This window comes from Nicotiana tabacum, chromosome 2, assembly GCF_000715075.1.
Source record: "Nicotiana tabacum cultivar K326 chromosome 2, ASM71507v2, whole genome shotgun sequence".
In the NCBI taxonomy this organism is placed as follows: Eukaryota; Viridiplantae; Streptophyta; class Magnoliopsida; order Solanales; family Solanaceae; genus Nicotiana; species Nicotiana tabacum.
The window spans coordinates 82,520,774-82,537,572 of record NC_134081.1 but is presented as its reverse complement, the minus strand read 5'-3'; the positions used below and the strand labels follow the sequence as shown (position 1 = coordinate 82,537,572).

Here is a 16,799-nt window from a genome sequence, read left to right as displayed (position 1 = left end):
GTCGTTTCTCTAGAACAATTTGTAGTTTCATATAATAAAAATTGTTTGTCTTTTACCATAAATTTTACGCCTTACATATTTAATTAGGAATTACTAGGAAGTTGATTTGATAAGAAGTTAAATATGTTAGAGTTTAAATCAAGGATTCGCCTCTAAATACTGGTAACCTTGTATCAAATGATGTGTGCTCCTTATACAATACTTAATTTGTAGCAGATTAACCTTGTAGACTCAATAATGTGTTACAACGCTGTTTTTCTAGAACAATTTGTAGTTTCCTATAATAAAAATGGTTTGTCTTTTACTGTAAATTTTATGCCTTACATATTTAAATGAAAATTACTAGGAAGTTTATTTGATAAGAAGTTAAATATGTAGTCAAAGTTGACTTTTTTTTTTCTGTGAAACTGATGAGTATCACTGCAGCTAAGTGTGCAGAGGTGCACATAACATCGTTTACTATCCGATTTGAAAAACTTATTCTCAATATATAGAGAAAATCTACACGATCAAGTAAGGTAGACAACTTCCAAATGTCTACACAAGCCATCCACTCCCCTTGAATTAGCAATTTTTTTTTGTATCGTGCCAATTACATTCTTTGCATCAAATAGAATCTCAAAATATTATCAATCAGTAGTAATTACATGTTCATGGTCGTAAATGTTTCAATAGTCATGACTTTTCTCATAAATCAATCGGAATGACAAGCCTAAAAACTTTAACATCTCCAAATGAGCACACAGAACTAAAGATCGTTATTCTTAATGACTAAGGAACAGTGATAATTATTTTCCTTTAGACCCAAATAGAGAGTAGTTTATCACGTATGACAAACCATGACATTAAACATGTTGCTAAAAATGGACGGTGTTTAGGTTTTTAATGGTGTGGATATGTAGAGCTTAAAAGCTGCTTCTTATTATTAAATTAACAGGGATTCGATTGAAAAAAAGAAAAAGAGGAAAGAATTGAAGAGAGCAAGTTGTAGTTTGATGTGATATAAGAAGGAGAGAAGATGCATAGCCAAATAGCAAGGACAAAAGGTTGATGGACTTGTTTGGAACATACCTATGGCATCTTCATCCTATCATTTTCAGGCATAATGATCCAAGAGAAAAACTATTTCCATATATATAATGATCCGACCGATCATTTTGAGAATTATCGTCCCGTTTGGCGGCTTAAGGTCTCGAGTAGTTTCGTATTATGTATTATGACTTGCGTGTGTGGTCGAGTTCGGTTTTCAGATGATTCGGGATTGATTTGGAAGAATGATTCTTGTCTTAGAAGCTTAAGCAATAAGAGTTGACCGCAGTTTGACTTTTGTGTAGACGACTCCGGAATGGTGTTTTGATGATTCCAATAGTTTCGTATGGTGATTTTGGACTTAGGCGTATGCCTGGATTTGAATTTGGAGGTCCGTAGGTTGATTTGAAGCATTTTAGCGAAAATTGGAAAGTTGAAGGTTTGAAAGGTTGAGCAGTTTGACCGGGAGTTGACTCTGTGAATATCGGGCTTGGATTGCGATTTCGAGAGTTGGAATAGCTTCGTTAGGTCATTTGGGACTTGCATGCAAAATTTGAGGTTATTCCGGGTTGATTTGATATGATTCGGCGCGAGTTGTAGAAGTTTGAAAGTTCATAAGTTCATTAAGTTCGATTATAGTATCGGTTTAGCTTCTTTGAGGTAAGTATCTTGCCTAACTTTGTGCGAGGGAACTATCCCTTAGGATTTGAGTCATTTGTGCTATTTGTGTCATGTGAAAGCCGTGTAGTGCTAGTTCGTGCCATCTCTTTCATTGTTAGCCTATTCATACACTAGAATCAAACGTTTGTCATTTCATAGAAATACTTTCACTATTGAGTTTATCCTTAAACAACTAATTGGGATTGAGGTTATCGAAAGTCATTAATCTATTTTAATTAAAGTTATGTTTAAAGGGGGTGTTGTTCCTTGTTGAGCTACTTTCCCGTTTATTTTGTTGTTATTGAGATTCTATACATATTGTGTTGAGCCATGGGTTATTTGTTGTGAAAATATTGATATTGTTGGATCTTTGGAAAGGTTGTGGCCTATAGGCATTTGTGATTCGAGTTGATATGTCGTGTTGTTGTGATGTTAGCACATGTGAATTATTGTGTGGTTTGGTTGTTGTTATGCAGAGTATAAAGGTGACATTTCACCGTTGTTGTTATGCGGGGTATAAGAGTTGCATCTATTTGTTGTTGAATATATAGAGTGATACAGGTGGCTATTGTGTTATTGTCCGGGCGAAGCGATAAGGGTGGCTATTATACGGAGTGATACAGGTGGCTATTGTGTTATTGTTTGGACGGAGCGATAAGGGTGGCTATTATACAGAGTGATACTGGTGGCTCATAATATTGTCAGGGCGGAGTGATACATGTGGTTATTATACGGAGTGATACGTGTGACTAATGATATTGTTAGAGTGGATTGATAAGGGTGGCTATCAGAGAGTTAAAGGTGGCAATGTGAGGGATGGTGTGTGATGGCTTGGGGACATTGTGTTGGTGATTTTCATGTGATAATGTATTTTTCCTTGTGTATGTCATACACCTTACGTGATTTGTTGTATTGCTTCGATAAACTAATCGATGTCTTTGATATTACTTGTTGACTTGGGCTACAGTAGTATACTCACACAAGCATACATCGTAGCATGCCACATATACCAGTTCAGGAGTATGAAACTTGACATTTATTAATTATGCCCACATGTTATTATATTATTGGTTTCATGTTGATATTGAGCCTGTGACCACACCGTGCGGATTATGATTATGAGCCTTGACCATGCCGGACGGATTATGATTGTGAGCCTTTGACCATGCCGGGCGGATTGTGATTGTGATCCTGTGACCATGCTGGGCGGATTGTGAATATGAGCCCGTGATCATGCCGGACGGATTGAGAAATTGGCACGTGAGTTGTCCGTACGGTTGTGATTTGAAATGCGTGCACAAGGTACCGTGAGCACATGATGGTGGGGTGAAACTCGTGACTTGTGATTATGAGATGAGGTATCACAGAGTAATTTCATTGTGAAACTTGTGTTAGAACGACTTGATTAATTGGTTGTCCTTTGTATTCCTTATTTGATTTTAACGATACTTCACAACGTTCTTATTGCGTTACTGTTTATATCACTTGTTGATTCTTGTTGCCATTTACTAATTTCTGCTTTCATTATTAGTTTTATACTTCTGTACTGCACAAATTATTTTGTCTAGTGAGTGTCTTGACTTGTACCTCGTCACTACTCCACCGAGGTTAGTCTTGATACTTACTGGGTACCGACCGTGGTGTACTCATACTACACTTCTACACATTTTTGTGTAGAGCCAGATCTTGGATATATCAGACTCAGGCAGAGTTAGCATACTGGTCGCGAGAATTCAAGGTAGAAGTGCTTGGTTGTCATAGCCCCTTGGAGTTCTTTCCTCTCACTGTACTGTCAGCTTGTTATTTGAACAATATTGAATTTCGATCTTTGAGATCTTTCCATGTACTTAGCAAGCGTTCATGACTCTGTATTACCAAATATTGGGAGGTTGCTATGATTATTGCCGCGTAGGCTTATTTCGCTTTTGTTTCGGTATTCATATTAGACTCTATTTCAAATTATCATTGTTAAAAATTTGCCTAATTATTGTTAGTAATTGGCCTACCTAGTCTTAGAGACTAGGTGCCATCACGACGTCTGCAGTGAATTTTTGGATCGTAACAAATTGGTATCAGAGCTCTAGGTTAATAGATTTTACGAGTCACGAGAAAGTTTAGTAGAGTCTTGAGGATTGGTACGGAGGCGTTTATACTTATCTTCGAGAGGCTACAGAACTATTAGGAAAATTCCACTTCTTTCATTCCTGTCGTGCGGATTTGTTGATTTCGAAGTTTGAGCCTTTGTATCTCTATTCTCTCACAAATGGTGAGGACACGCACTACCGGGTCTGCTGAGCAGAACCCGTGCCCCCTGCTAGAGCCGCAAGAGGTCAGGGCCAAGGTAGAAGGCGAGAAGGGGCACGTGCCGCAGCTAGAGCACCTGTCAGAGTAGCAGTTGAGGAGCCGCCTGTAGCTACGGTTGGGGACAGGCACTGGAGGCGCATGTTGTTACCCCCGGACTTCAGGAGACTTTAGCGCAATTTCTGAGCATGTTTGGTATATTGGCTCAGGCGGGATTGATCTCTGTTGCACCAACTATTTCGTAGATTGGTGGAGGAGTTCAGACTCTTACCACCCATACTCCAAAGCAGCGGGCTCACATTGGTCAAGTTCCGGTACAGCCTGTTATTCTGGTTTGGCCTGAGGTCAGGCCAGGGGCATCAAAGGAGGAGCAGAAGAGGCTTGAGAGGTTCAAGAGGTATAGTTCACCTACTTTCAGTGGCATAGCTACCGAGGATGCACAAGGATTTCTAGAGAAATGTCACCGTATTCTCAGTACCATGGGTATTGTGGAGGTGAGCGGAGTTGCTTTTACTACATTTCAGCTATCGGGAGCAGCGTATCAGTGGTGGCAGGTTTATGAGGAGGGTAGACCAACTGATGCAGCACCACCCACTTGGGCTAAATTTTCAGATATATTTTTGTGGGAGTTTGTTCCCTAGGCCCTCCGGGATGTGTGGCGTACAGAGTTTGAGCAGCTGTGTCAGGGCACTATGACGGTGTTAGAGTATTCCATCAGGTTCAGTGAGTTATCCCGTCATGCACCTACTTTGATTCCTACAGTCATGGAGCGAGTCCACAGATTCATTGAGGGGCTCAGTTACGATCTTAGATTCAACACGACTCAGGAGTTGCAGACTTGTACTCCATTTTAGCAAGTGGTAGAGATTGCCAGGATGTTAGAGCGTATTCAGGGTGAGGAGATGGAGGATAAGGAGACCAAGAGGTCTCTAGGTTCTGGAGGGTTCAGTGGATTCTACTCTTCAGCTATGGCCCATCATGACGGAGGCTCGGGCAGTCGGGCAGTCCGGTATGCACTTCAGACTACTCCTGGTGCTCCAGTTAGTTCTTTTAGTTCACCACCAGCACGAGGTTCCTATAGCAGTTATTCCAGTTATCCGGCATAGACTCAGTACGAGCAACCACGCCCACAGAGGGGTTGTTATGAGTGTGGTGATAATAAGCACATCATGAGAGATTGTCCTAGACTCAGGAGGGGCGGATTTCATCAGAGCATTCACGCTAGGCGCTCTATTCCAGTTGCTACTCCACCTGCACAGCCAGTTAACGGTGGAGGATAGGCGGGTAGAGGGAGCCCTAGAGGGGGAGGCCCGGCCCGTTGATATGCTTTCTATGGTAGGGCTGAGGCCGTTTCACTAGATGGTGTTGTTACAGGTATGGTTTCGATTTGTTATAGAAGAGCATCATTCTTATTTTGATTCGGTTATGCGTATCGGGGTGAGTCCTCCTATCTTGCTTTTTTGTGATTTTGCACTCTGCTTATGTGTTTACCCACGTTGGGAGATTCTATAGTTGTAGCCCGCGTCTATCATTTTGTTTTGTTCACTATTAAGAGCTATGAGACTATAAGTGACTTTATATTACTCATTACAGTAGATTTTGATGTGATTTCTCGATGGTTTGGTTACGATTTGTGATTTAGATGCTCTATCGGTATGAGGAGTTCGTTACATGTTGTGATTTTATTTCGCAAAATTGAATTAGTGGAAGGGTTCGGTTGGTATGATGTATATTCTACTTGTGATTCAGAGTTGAGGATGGGATCCTCGTGTTTTCATGTAGTTTGATATGTTTGAACCGGGCTACGTGCCACGGTGGTGTTATATTAGGATGATATCCTTGTGGTTAGCTTATATGTTTTGATTCTCCCTTGTAGAATTGATTCGTAATATGGTACTGATTGGGAGTTATGCCTGTCGAGGCTTGTTTGATAGTTCTCTCACGTGTTTTTCTTTGCAGTCACATTCGCGTTGTGCTTATTGGGTTTTAGCTTGTGAGGTATGTGCCCAGGTGGCATTAGATGTGACTTGTTGATTCGAGTGAATGGCTATGGGATCTTCATGTTTCTTGCATCGTTGTTAGTGTTGTGATGGTTTGGAGAGGGGTTCTAGCTGGTATGAGGTTAATTCCCGGTGCTGGATTTGATTATGGGCAGCTATGGTGGTAGGAGATGTTATTATGGGCATATGGGCGATGTATTACGTCGGGTGGTCATACCTTGTGGGCGTATGCATGAGCTATGACATCTGGTTGAGATTGATACAGTGTGTTTATGCGGAAATCAAGTCTTTAGGAAGATTCGCATAGTGAAATTATTTTTGGTTCTAAGGCTTATCGGTGTGGGTGGAAGGAATAATTTTAAGTTGAGATGGTGTTGTCGTGCCTATGTGGATTGGGGTGACATGGGATCACCCGCGAGTATATGTATGGTGAGTACATTCAATGATTTGATGACTTCAGAATGATTCTTGGCACATTCGAGGACGAACGTTTGTTTAAGAGGGGGAGAATGTAACGCTCCGACCAGTCATTTTGAGAATTAGCGTCTCGTTCGGCGGTTTAAGGTCTCGAGTAATTTCGTGTTATGTATTATGATTTGCGTGTGTGGTCGAGTTCGATTTTCGGATGATTCGGGATTGATTTGAAAGGATTATTCTTGTCTTAGAAGCTTAAGTGGAAAGAGTTGACCAACGTTTGACTCTGTGAATATCGGGCTCGGATTGCGATTCCGATAGTTAAAATAGCTATGTTAGGTCATTTGGGACTTGCACGCAAAATTTGAGGTTATTACGGGTTGATTTGATATAACTCAGCTTGAGTTGTAGAAGTTGAAAGTTCATTAAGTTCGATGTGAGGTGCGGTTTGTAGTTTTGATATTTTTTGATATGATTTGAGGCCTCGAGCAGGTCCGTGTTATGTTACGAAACTTGTTAGTATGTTCGGATGGGGTCGCGAGGGGCTCGAGTGTGTTTCAGGGTGGTTTCGGATCATTTCTAGGCCATTTTTAATTGCTGATTTTTAGACACAGGGGTATGCATCGCGATCACGGACTTTGGGTCGCGTTCGCTAAAAGCAAATTTGATGTTTGGGCACTGTGAATCGCGATCGCGTAGAGGAAATTCTGCTATCACTGACCCGATTTCGGACCTTATATCTTGCAATCTATACGGAATTTGGAGATGATCCAAACATGAAAGTTGTAGCCCTTTGAGTCTAGTTTTCAGAAATCAAACCATTTATCATTTGGAGTTTTTTATAAAACGTTATGGTTGTTATACGATAGACTGTCTGAGAAGAGTTTGGGAAGGGTAATGAGAATTTGTTCATCGTGATCGCGGGGATATGGCCGATCGCGAAGGGTAAAATTTGTGGTGGATAATTTTTGAATCGCGAGGTTTGTGACCGTGATCGCGAAGGTACCTCTAGAGCAGTGTTTAAAGTACTATATTTCGAAGGTCTTGGTTATTTTATCATATTTTGAGCTATGAAGCTCGGATTTGGGCGATTTTGAATGTGATTTTCACACTTTGGATTGGGTAAGTATTCTATATCCGGATTTAATTATATTTCGTGATTCCATCTTTATTTTTAACATTAAATTAGTGATTGAATGAGAGGAAATGAGAATTGTTGTATAAATTTTCAAAAATATAAAATGAGGATTTGAAGGCCGATTTAATGTCGGAATTGGATAATTTTAGTATGGATGGACTCATATCAGAATGGATGTTCGAATTATGTGAATTTTTTGGGTTACGAGGTGCGGGCCCAGAGTTGACTTTTTTGGATTGACTTTTTAGTTTTCATTAAAGATCGAAATTTTATTATCCGGAATTGATTTCTATGGTTTGTATTTATGATATTAAGTTATTTTGGCTAGATTTGAACCGTCCAGAGGTTATTTCATACGAGAAGGTCATTTTAGAGTATCAGTTTAGCTTCTTTGAGGTAAGTATCTTGCCTGACTTTGTGTGGGAGAACTGCCCCTTAGGATTTGAGTCGTTTGTGCTATTTGTGTCATGTGAAAATCGTGTACGCGAGTTGACGAGTTCGTACTCGAACTTATATATGGAAATTTGACCGGCTTAAACTCTTAGGCTTCTTTTATGTACTTATATGGAATTATTAGCACATGTTATATCTTTTATTCGTCATGTCTACTATCACATGCTTTATTTGAAGTTGTCATTACATGTCACGTTCTTTACTTGTCGAGTTAGCTCATATATGCTTTATTTGAAGCTGTTATCACTTTTATCATTATGTGATTTTTTTATTGTGGAGTTACTATTAGTTTAAATTGTTATTACATGATATCCTTTTATTGCAGGGTTATTCTCATGCATTTAGATGTAGTGCTAGTTCGTGCCATCTCTTTCATTGTTAGCCTATTCATATACTAGAATCCGAAGTTTGCCATTTCATAGAAATACTTTCACTATTGAGTTTATCCTTAAATAATTAATTGGAATTGAGGTTATCGGAAGTCATTAATCTATTTTAATTGAAGTTGTGTTTAGTGGGGGTGTTGTTCCTTGTTGAGTTACTTTCCCGTTCATTTTATTGTTATTGAGATTCTATACACATTGTGTTGAGCCATGAGCTATTTGTTGTAAAAATATTGATATTGTTGGACCTTTGGAAAGGTTGTGGCCTCTGGGCACTTGTGATATGAGTTGATATGTCGTGTTATTGTGATGTTAGCACATGTGAATTGTTGTGCGGTTTGGTTGTTGTTAAGCGAAGTATAAGGGTGGCATTTCACCGTTGTTGTTATGCGGGGCATAAGAGTTGCATCTCACTGTTGTTGAATGTACGGAGTGATACGAATGGCTATTGTGTTATTGTCCGGACAGAGCGATAAGGGTGGCTATTATACAGATTGATACGGGTGGCTATCAGAGTGATACATATGGCTAATGATATTTTCAGGGCGGAGTGATTCAGGTGGCTATCAGAGTGATACGAGTGACTAATAATATTGTTAGAGCGGAGTGATAAGGGTAGCTATCGGAGAGATAAGGGTGACAATATCAGGGATGATGTGTGATGGCTTGGGGATATTGTGTTGGTGATTTTCATGTGATGATGTGCTTTTCCTTGTGTATGTCATACACCTTACGTGATTTGTTGTGTTGCTTCGATAAGTTACTCGATGTCCTTGATATTACTTGTTGATTTGGGCTACAGTAGTACACACGTACAAGCATACACCGTAACATGCCACTTATACTTGCTAGGAGTATGAAACTTGACATTTATTAATCATGCTCAAGTGTTCTTGTATTATCGGTTTTCATGTTGATATTGAGCATGTGACCACGCTGGGCGGATTGCGATTATGAGCCTGTGACCATGCCAGATGGATTGTGATTATGAACTTGTGACCATACCAGACGGATTGTGATTGTGAGCATGTGACCATGCCGGACAGATTACGGATTGAAATATTGGCATGTGAGTTGTCCGTGCGATTGCGATTTGAAATGTGGGCACAAGGTACCGTGAGTATAGGTTGGTGGGTTGAGACCCGTGACTTGTGATTATGAGATGAGGTATCACGAAAAGATTTCATTGTGAAACTTATATTAGAACGGCTTGATTAATTGGTTATCCTTTGTGTTCCTTATTTGATTTTAACGATATTTCACAGTATTCTTATTGCTTTACTGTTTATATCACCCGTTGAATGGTTAAGTTACATTGAAGTCTGTACATACAACTATAGCTTCCTCTTCGAGGTCACTTTAAGTGCTCTGACTTACCTGTATTACTATTAATACATACTATTTTCTATTAATTCGTTCTAAAAATAGTAGAATATTTTGTATTTGAATTAAATTAATTTTAAATATTTTATTTTTGGACAAAGTGGGTTGCTCTGATGGTAAGTGTCCTCCACTTCCAACCAAGAGATTGTGAGTTCGAGTTACCCCAAGAGCAAGGTGGGAGTTCTTGGAGGGAAGGATGTCGAGGGTCTATTGGAAACAGCCTCTCTACCCCAGGGTAGGGGTAAGGTCTGCGTACACACTACCCTCCCCAGACCCCACTAGTAGAATTATACTGGATTGTTGTTGTTGTTAAATATTTTATTTTATTCTTCATAAAAAAACTTATATAAGCACACAAATATTATGACATATATAAAATAATAAGTTTCAAAAATTCTTTTTTTTTTTGTTTTTAAATTGCCTATCGAGTAAAACTAATTTAGGAAATTCAAAAGGAATGAATAATGTCTAAACTCTAATGGACGGCTGTTACTAAACATTTTCGAATTTCGATAGTATCAATCTACAGTATATTTCACACGGTAGTAGATCATAGATTTAAATGTGTGCGTCATTTTCCAAATCTCTTTCCACGACAAATTTCAAATCACCGAAAATCCCAATAGTTTCCCTACAGGCTTCTGTTTGTGTGTAGACTGCGTTTGTTAGCCGGTGCCTTTTTCCCATTGGGTTGGATCCCACTCCTTGTTAGGTTATTAATACTCTCTTGCTAGGGCAAATTTTTTTTGTTTTTAATAATTTGGTATTCAAACACGATATATCTAACTAATTTAGATTTGCACTATGTAAGATCTATAAATAAAAAAACGTCTTTTATCAAAAAATTTTCCATTATCAGGAATCGAATATGAAATTTTTGGTCAAGAATAGAGGATCATATCTATCCTACCACGTCTTTCGATAATAAAAAAAAATCTATTTGCATCAAACAATAAACACAAGAAATTAATTTTTCCTTCTGTTGGATTGTTCTTTTTTATTGATAAAGTTTATTTCAATAGTCAACACTAGAAGGATATTTGCTTTACATCAAGCCAAAAGAACAACTATACATAATTAAAAAAAATCTGAAATTCTGTACGATACATGGAAAAGGAAAAAATATTAAAGTCAAGCCATGATCGATGGAACAACAGAAACATTCATCCCAAGAACAAGACAGAAGAAAATGCCAAGACGTTTTTAAACTAAAATATATTAACTCCATAGAATTGCTCCAACCGATATTAATAATCTATATGTGCCTTCGTTTTCAAAATTCCAAGCGAAAAATTGACATTACTAGTTTACCCTTTGAAAAAATCTGCTCTCCTTAAGTCTCAGTCGTACCAAAAAGCTAACAAAATATGAAAAAAGAGGGGCCCGGGTACAATAAAGAAAACAGTTTTAATATAGCTATAAATAATTTTCTCCCCTCAATAGCATACGATGTCTGACAACAACAGTTTATACATGGAAGTCATGACCTAAAGAGCTTCTAATTGACAACTTCTAGGGGCCTAATGAGAAAGATCTAAATTAACAGTTATTGGACCGACCTTTACCTTTGACGAATTATGTTATTAACACAATATTATCAATGCAATTAATACCCACCTTATTAACTACTCGATATATTTGTTTGTTATGACCGACTGATCAACTCAAGACAAGCTGTGTTATGCCCATGAAAAATAAAATGTCAAAAGAGATTGGGTTGATGTTCGGTGTATCGTTTTTCTAACATATATTTTGCAAGCCTACATAAGGTACAAGAAAAAAAACGCATTGAATGGATGCCCGGGCATTAAAAAGGAAGGGCGCTTTTAAAGACGAAAGGCCATGGGAAGTATCGTCTGTGATCCATGGATCTTCAATCAGAAAATCGTGTCCAAGCTCCGTGGCTAGTCCGTGGTCTTTGGACTTTGGCCCCTTTAACATAGGGATCCAAAGGTAAAACCCTTCCTAACCACATGCCAATAGGGTAAGACACTTTTGTGTACAACCTATCGCTTCGCTCGAGTGACTTCGGAATGTACACGTATCAATCCAGTGAATTTTGTTCCGGTGGGATCAATTCAGTAAAATAATAATAAAAAAAGTAATTCGAGTTGCCTAGTCGTTGAATGAAAGAAACGGGAGGAGGTGAAAGCCACTTTTAGTAGGGTTAGACTTTTTCTATTATTTCAAATAATAAAATAATATAAAGAAAGAAGTTGTTTTTAGTTACGCTTTGCATAGTGTTATGTATAAAGGAGTAGAATTACATCTATTTAAGAAAATAGAAAACAAATTGTCAATATTATTAGAATAAATTGTCATCATTATTTGAGACCACGTTGAATAATGATACCTAGTACGGATAAAGAAAATCAAATGATGTTTACGTAGAGAAGAGTTAATCCTAAAATAAATACGGAGTAAAATAAAATTAAAAACAAAAATTGATGTTACGTTGGAAAATATCCATATAGCCAGGAGAATTGGAAGTTTCCTTGTAAATTATTGGGAGGATAATGATATCAGATTTTGCAAAAGCACAAAGTATACTCCATATAATAGCCAGCGTGACGCAGAATAATAATTCAAGTGACCCCAGGATCTTATAGTAAGGATAAAAAATATAATTAGAAGTCGTTAAGGCCCAAACCAAACAAAATCAGTCAATCGAAATGAAACGGGCGGATTCAGAATTTTTATTTAATAAATCAAAATGTTAAAGTTCTTAGTACAAAGTTTTTTTTTTTTTTTTTTTTTCTTGTTGTGCATTTCCTTATAAAAACCTAGTAATACTTATTAGAATTATTGGATTCCGGTGAATTTAACAGAAGATCCGCGCTGCTGTTAGTAAAATCAGCCTTGAAATCCTCCTTTTCCTAAACAGTCTTTTTGTTTCCTTTTCTCATAACTCCCTCCACATTTCCTTAAACCACACATTAAACCATCCTGAAAAAAAGAGTCTCTCTCTCTCTCATTATGGCATTTCTTCAAAACCAATTTCCACTAGTTTTACTCTTGCTTTTGTTCTTTTTCTTCTTCTTGTTGTGTTTTTCACAGTGTGAAGGGGCTAAGTCAATTCATGATCTCCTTAAATCTAAAGGCTTACCAGCAGGTCTTCTTCCTAAAGAAGTGAAATCTTACAATTTTTCAGATACTGGGCTTCTTGAAGTGTTTCTAGATGGGCCTTGTTTGACTAAATTTGATACTATGGCCTTTTATGACAGTGTAGTGAAGGCTAATCTCACTTATGGTTCACTTGCTGGAGTTGAAGGCCTTTCTCAACAAGAGCTTTTTGTATGGTTACCAGTTAAAGGAATTATGGTTGATAATCCTTCCTCTGGTCTTATACTTTTTGATATTGGTTTGGCTCATAAGCAGCTTTCTCTTTCTCTTTTTGAAGATCCTCCCCATTGCAAATCAGATGGTAAATTCTTTTGTTCTATTTTATTTCTCCCTGATTTGTTTTTACTATCGGTGTCTGAAATTCACTTGACTCTAATTTAGCTTCATTAATTCGGATTGATGCTTCATAAGGTCGAATATTGTTGTTTTTTTCAGAATATTGTAGCACCGGTATCTCATCCCTCCCATATTGTATTTCTCCCTATAATTATTGTCGTCTTTCCTTTCCTTTTTTACAATTTTACAGTGTATATAAAAAAGAATAACAGAATATGATTTGCTATTGGTTCTTGTATGAAGTTTCATTTCTTTCGAGGAAAAAATTACATTTTTTCTGGCCCTGAATTGCGGTTTCTAGTTATACTGACTGCATATAGTTCCCCATGTGATTTCTGAGTTGTGTTCTGAAAATGAATTGAGTCACTCATTTTGTGATTTTCTGAACAAGTCTTTGTTTTGCTATGAAATTTCACTTCTTTCGAGGTAAAAAAAAGCCATTTTAATCGCCCCAGATTGCAGTTTCTAGTTCTGTTGTACTACTATAGTTTTCCATGTGATTTCTGAAGTGTTTTCTGGAAATGAATTGATTTATCATTTTATCAAGCTTTGGTACGGCCACTGAACACTTGCTAGTACATACAAGTGTCAAGTAGTTTTCTTGGTTTTCATAGGAGTATGTTTAACTCTTTAATTTCAAGAATTGAATATGTTTTCTGTGGAATATGCAGGCGTTTTGAAGAAGAATGGTCGGAAGGAGAAAGGATTTGAAGATCAAAGATAAGAGATGCCAATTTTGGAATTAAATATCCATAATAATTAATTTAGGGGTGGGGTGGGGGTGGGGTGAGAATGGTTAAGTACAAATTACCAGGCTTGATTATAGGATCTTTTCTTTAGACTCTAATGAGATGAGGATACGGCTGTAAAGATTTTGGGTTATCAGATAGTATGTTGCTATTTTTGTTAATGCTAAATGGTAATCTTCTAACTTTTTATCATTCCCTTTGTTTGATTCTTTGTTTCAACCTCTGTGGATAGATTAAGATAAGAATAAAGCAATAGATTTCCTACTCCTCAATCTCTCAAAATTCTACCTAATATCTCTACCAGAATCTTTCAAAAATAAGATTATGTAGCTGTGTATATGAAATATTCGTACTACTACTACTACTACTACTACTACTACTACAAGTTAACTGTAATTTAACACTCCATTAAATTTTTAGTATAATTTTTAATCTTGATTTTTATTTTCTCTATTTATGACCTGCACATTTCATAGGATACTTGTTCTAACGAGGGAGAAATGGGCCCATGTAAAAGGTGAGAGTGCAAAGGGCCCACACAAACTTTTCTGTAGGGCTACTATTATGGACGTGAGTACTTGATTTCCATGCATCTTCTGTTGGACTTTATTTATTATATAGTGGACCCTGTCCACAAGAGTGCCAACCCAATTGCATGATTGAAGCCCATGATCAAAAGAAAAAGGCAAACAACCTTTTAAGTAGAAAAATAAAAGTAAAAATTGTAAAGTCCAAAAAAATCAACATTGTTTAGAATAAAATAATGAAAACTACTTATTACTATAGAGAATTTTATAAGAGAAAGTGAATAAACTTTTAGGATAACTCAAGCTGAAAGTAGGACAAGTATTCCCAGCATAGTAATTAGTTATTGTATCTTGTGTTTTGTTAAGCCAAATACTTGCACTTCCCTTCAGCTTTAGCAAAATTGATATCATATTAGCTTGTATGAATTTTATGACATCATAAATTGATCGTTGTAAATTGTAATAAAGTTTTATGATGTCCAAAATATTTAAAGTAAGAATTAATTCATAATCAAGCGCAAATCGAACAAAAACTCTAGGTCACCTGAATTGTTACTAGTAATGATCTTCTTAAAGTTACAGTATTAAGTTGGTTTGATGTTAAGCATGAAATGGCAATAAGTCTTTATTGAAAAAAGAAGTCCCAACGAAGATCGTGTACTATTTCTGATAAACTGAGTTAATGATTTTGTTGAGTCATTGAAACTTTACATGTCTTACAATTGATCCAATCCTTGTTTTGTGAATCAGGTAGCACATAGCGAAGCTTATTAGGCAGGTCGGTCATATATTTGTATTAAAAAACAAGGCCCACGATCTCCTAAGGATTAGGAAGGGAAAGCGGAAATGGAAGGAGGAGGAAGATAATGAAAATTGAGTCCGGCCCTGCTTCGCATACAATTTTCACCAGCATACAATCACCCCACACCCTTAACTACGTCCACCGCCAAGCATAAGTTTTTTTTCCTTTTCATTTTGTTGATTTTATTTCTTTTCGAGCTTTTGGTTTTAATCAATCGAAAAAATAAAAACTCCTTTGCTGCTCGTACTAAAAATCGCAAATGACCCTTAATGTATTATTATTCATTGTAAAGAACTATTTACGTCATTACTGTTTTTACTGATTTTAACACACACTATCTTATTATTGTTCCAATCTGGTCACGGAACTGCAAGCAAGTGTTCTACTCTTTGGTTATATAAATCCATCAATTTTTAAAAAATAATAGGGATAGTACATAATTACCATTCAGATTATTACCGGTTGCACTCTCATACTTTGCGGGAGTCCTATAACACATTTCTCTGTATTTGTTAGAAGTATAATAAGTATCATATTTTGAGTTGATGTGGCACTTGCTTTGATTTGCACCGGCTAAACCACACGTGGATGCTCTAAAAATTTAGTTTTTTTTAAGTTTTATTTTTCGGTCTTCTTTTTCTTTTATTTTATTCTCTTTTTTGTTTACTTCTCCCTTATTACTCCATCCCCATTTTTACACCCCAGCTCACTTCTCTCATTTTCTTTCCTTCTACCTTTTTTGTTCTTTTCTATCCTGTCTCTATTAAAGTCTTTTCTTTCTTCTTTTTTTTTTTTTCTTTTTTCTTTTTATATTTGTCTTCCTTGCTGTATTACTCGTCGGAAAAGTTGATGATTCCGACTATAAGCAAATCTTATTTTGGATGTTTTCTCCTTTTCATTTTACTTTTTCTTTTTCTTTCCTTTTCTTTTCTTTCTTTTACCCTTTTTTTTTTCTTACAATGTTTCTCACCGGAAAAAATGGTGATTCCGGTGATGCCATATTTTTGCTAAATCATTTCCACCGTTTATAAGTGGGAGAAAATGGTGAAGAAAAATAGATAGAGAGATAAAAGAGAAAGGAAATGTACGAGAAAAATAATAAAATAAGACAAATAAAAAAGTAACTTGAAAAAAAAATTACACGTGGCAAGCAATGATTGGTGCGCGATTTGTACCTTTTCTTTTGAAACTGGGATTGGCGGGAAAGATTGTACTTATTATAATTCTAACAAATATGGGGGATGGGGTAATAGGAGCCCCGCAAAATATAAGGGTACAACTGGTAAAGTGAGAAAACCTTAGTGGGGTAACTATGTATTATCTCAAAATAATATAAAAAAATATAAAATTGAAGCAGGTATATATAACAGCTCAAAAATAGAACATACGTAGAAGCAATGGATTCATATACTTGTTTTCAATTCCAGAATGCGGTGTTAAAAAAATAATATTATAATAATTCTTGTCTTTTAGGGGAAACAGGAAAGTGGGTTTATATAGT

The 16,799-nt window shown here is 36.8% G+C and overlaps 1 protein-coding gene across 1 annotated transcript; it reads left to right on the top strand.

The window, feature by feature from the left end:
* The first annotated feature begins 12,380 nt into the window (after positions 1–12,380).
* LOC107777930 (uncharacterized) lies at positions 12,381–14,161 on the top strand. The gene is made up of 2 exons (XM_016598101.2): positions 12,381–13,185; positions 13,892–14,161. The coding sequence occupies exons 1-2, from the start codon at positions 12,738–12,740 to the stop codon at positions 13,942–13,944; spliced, it is 501 nt and encodes a 166-aa protein (XP_016453587.1). The 5' UTR covers positions 12,381–12,737; the 3' UTR covers positions 13,945–14,161.
* The last annotated feature ends 2,638 nt before the right edge of the window (positions 14,162–16,799 follow it).

Coding starts and splice junctions, on each gene's coding strand:
- LOC107777930 (XM_016598101.2), top strand. CDS start 12,738: ATGGCATTTCTTCAAAACCAATTTCCACTAGTTTTACTCTTGCTTTTG. Junction 13,186..13,891: donor TCCCCATTGCAAATCAGATG/GTAAATTCTTTT, acceptor TGGAATATGCAG/GCGTTTTGAAGAAGAATGGT.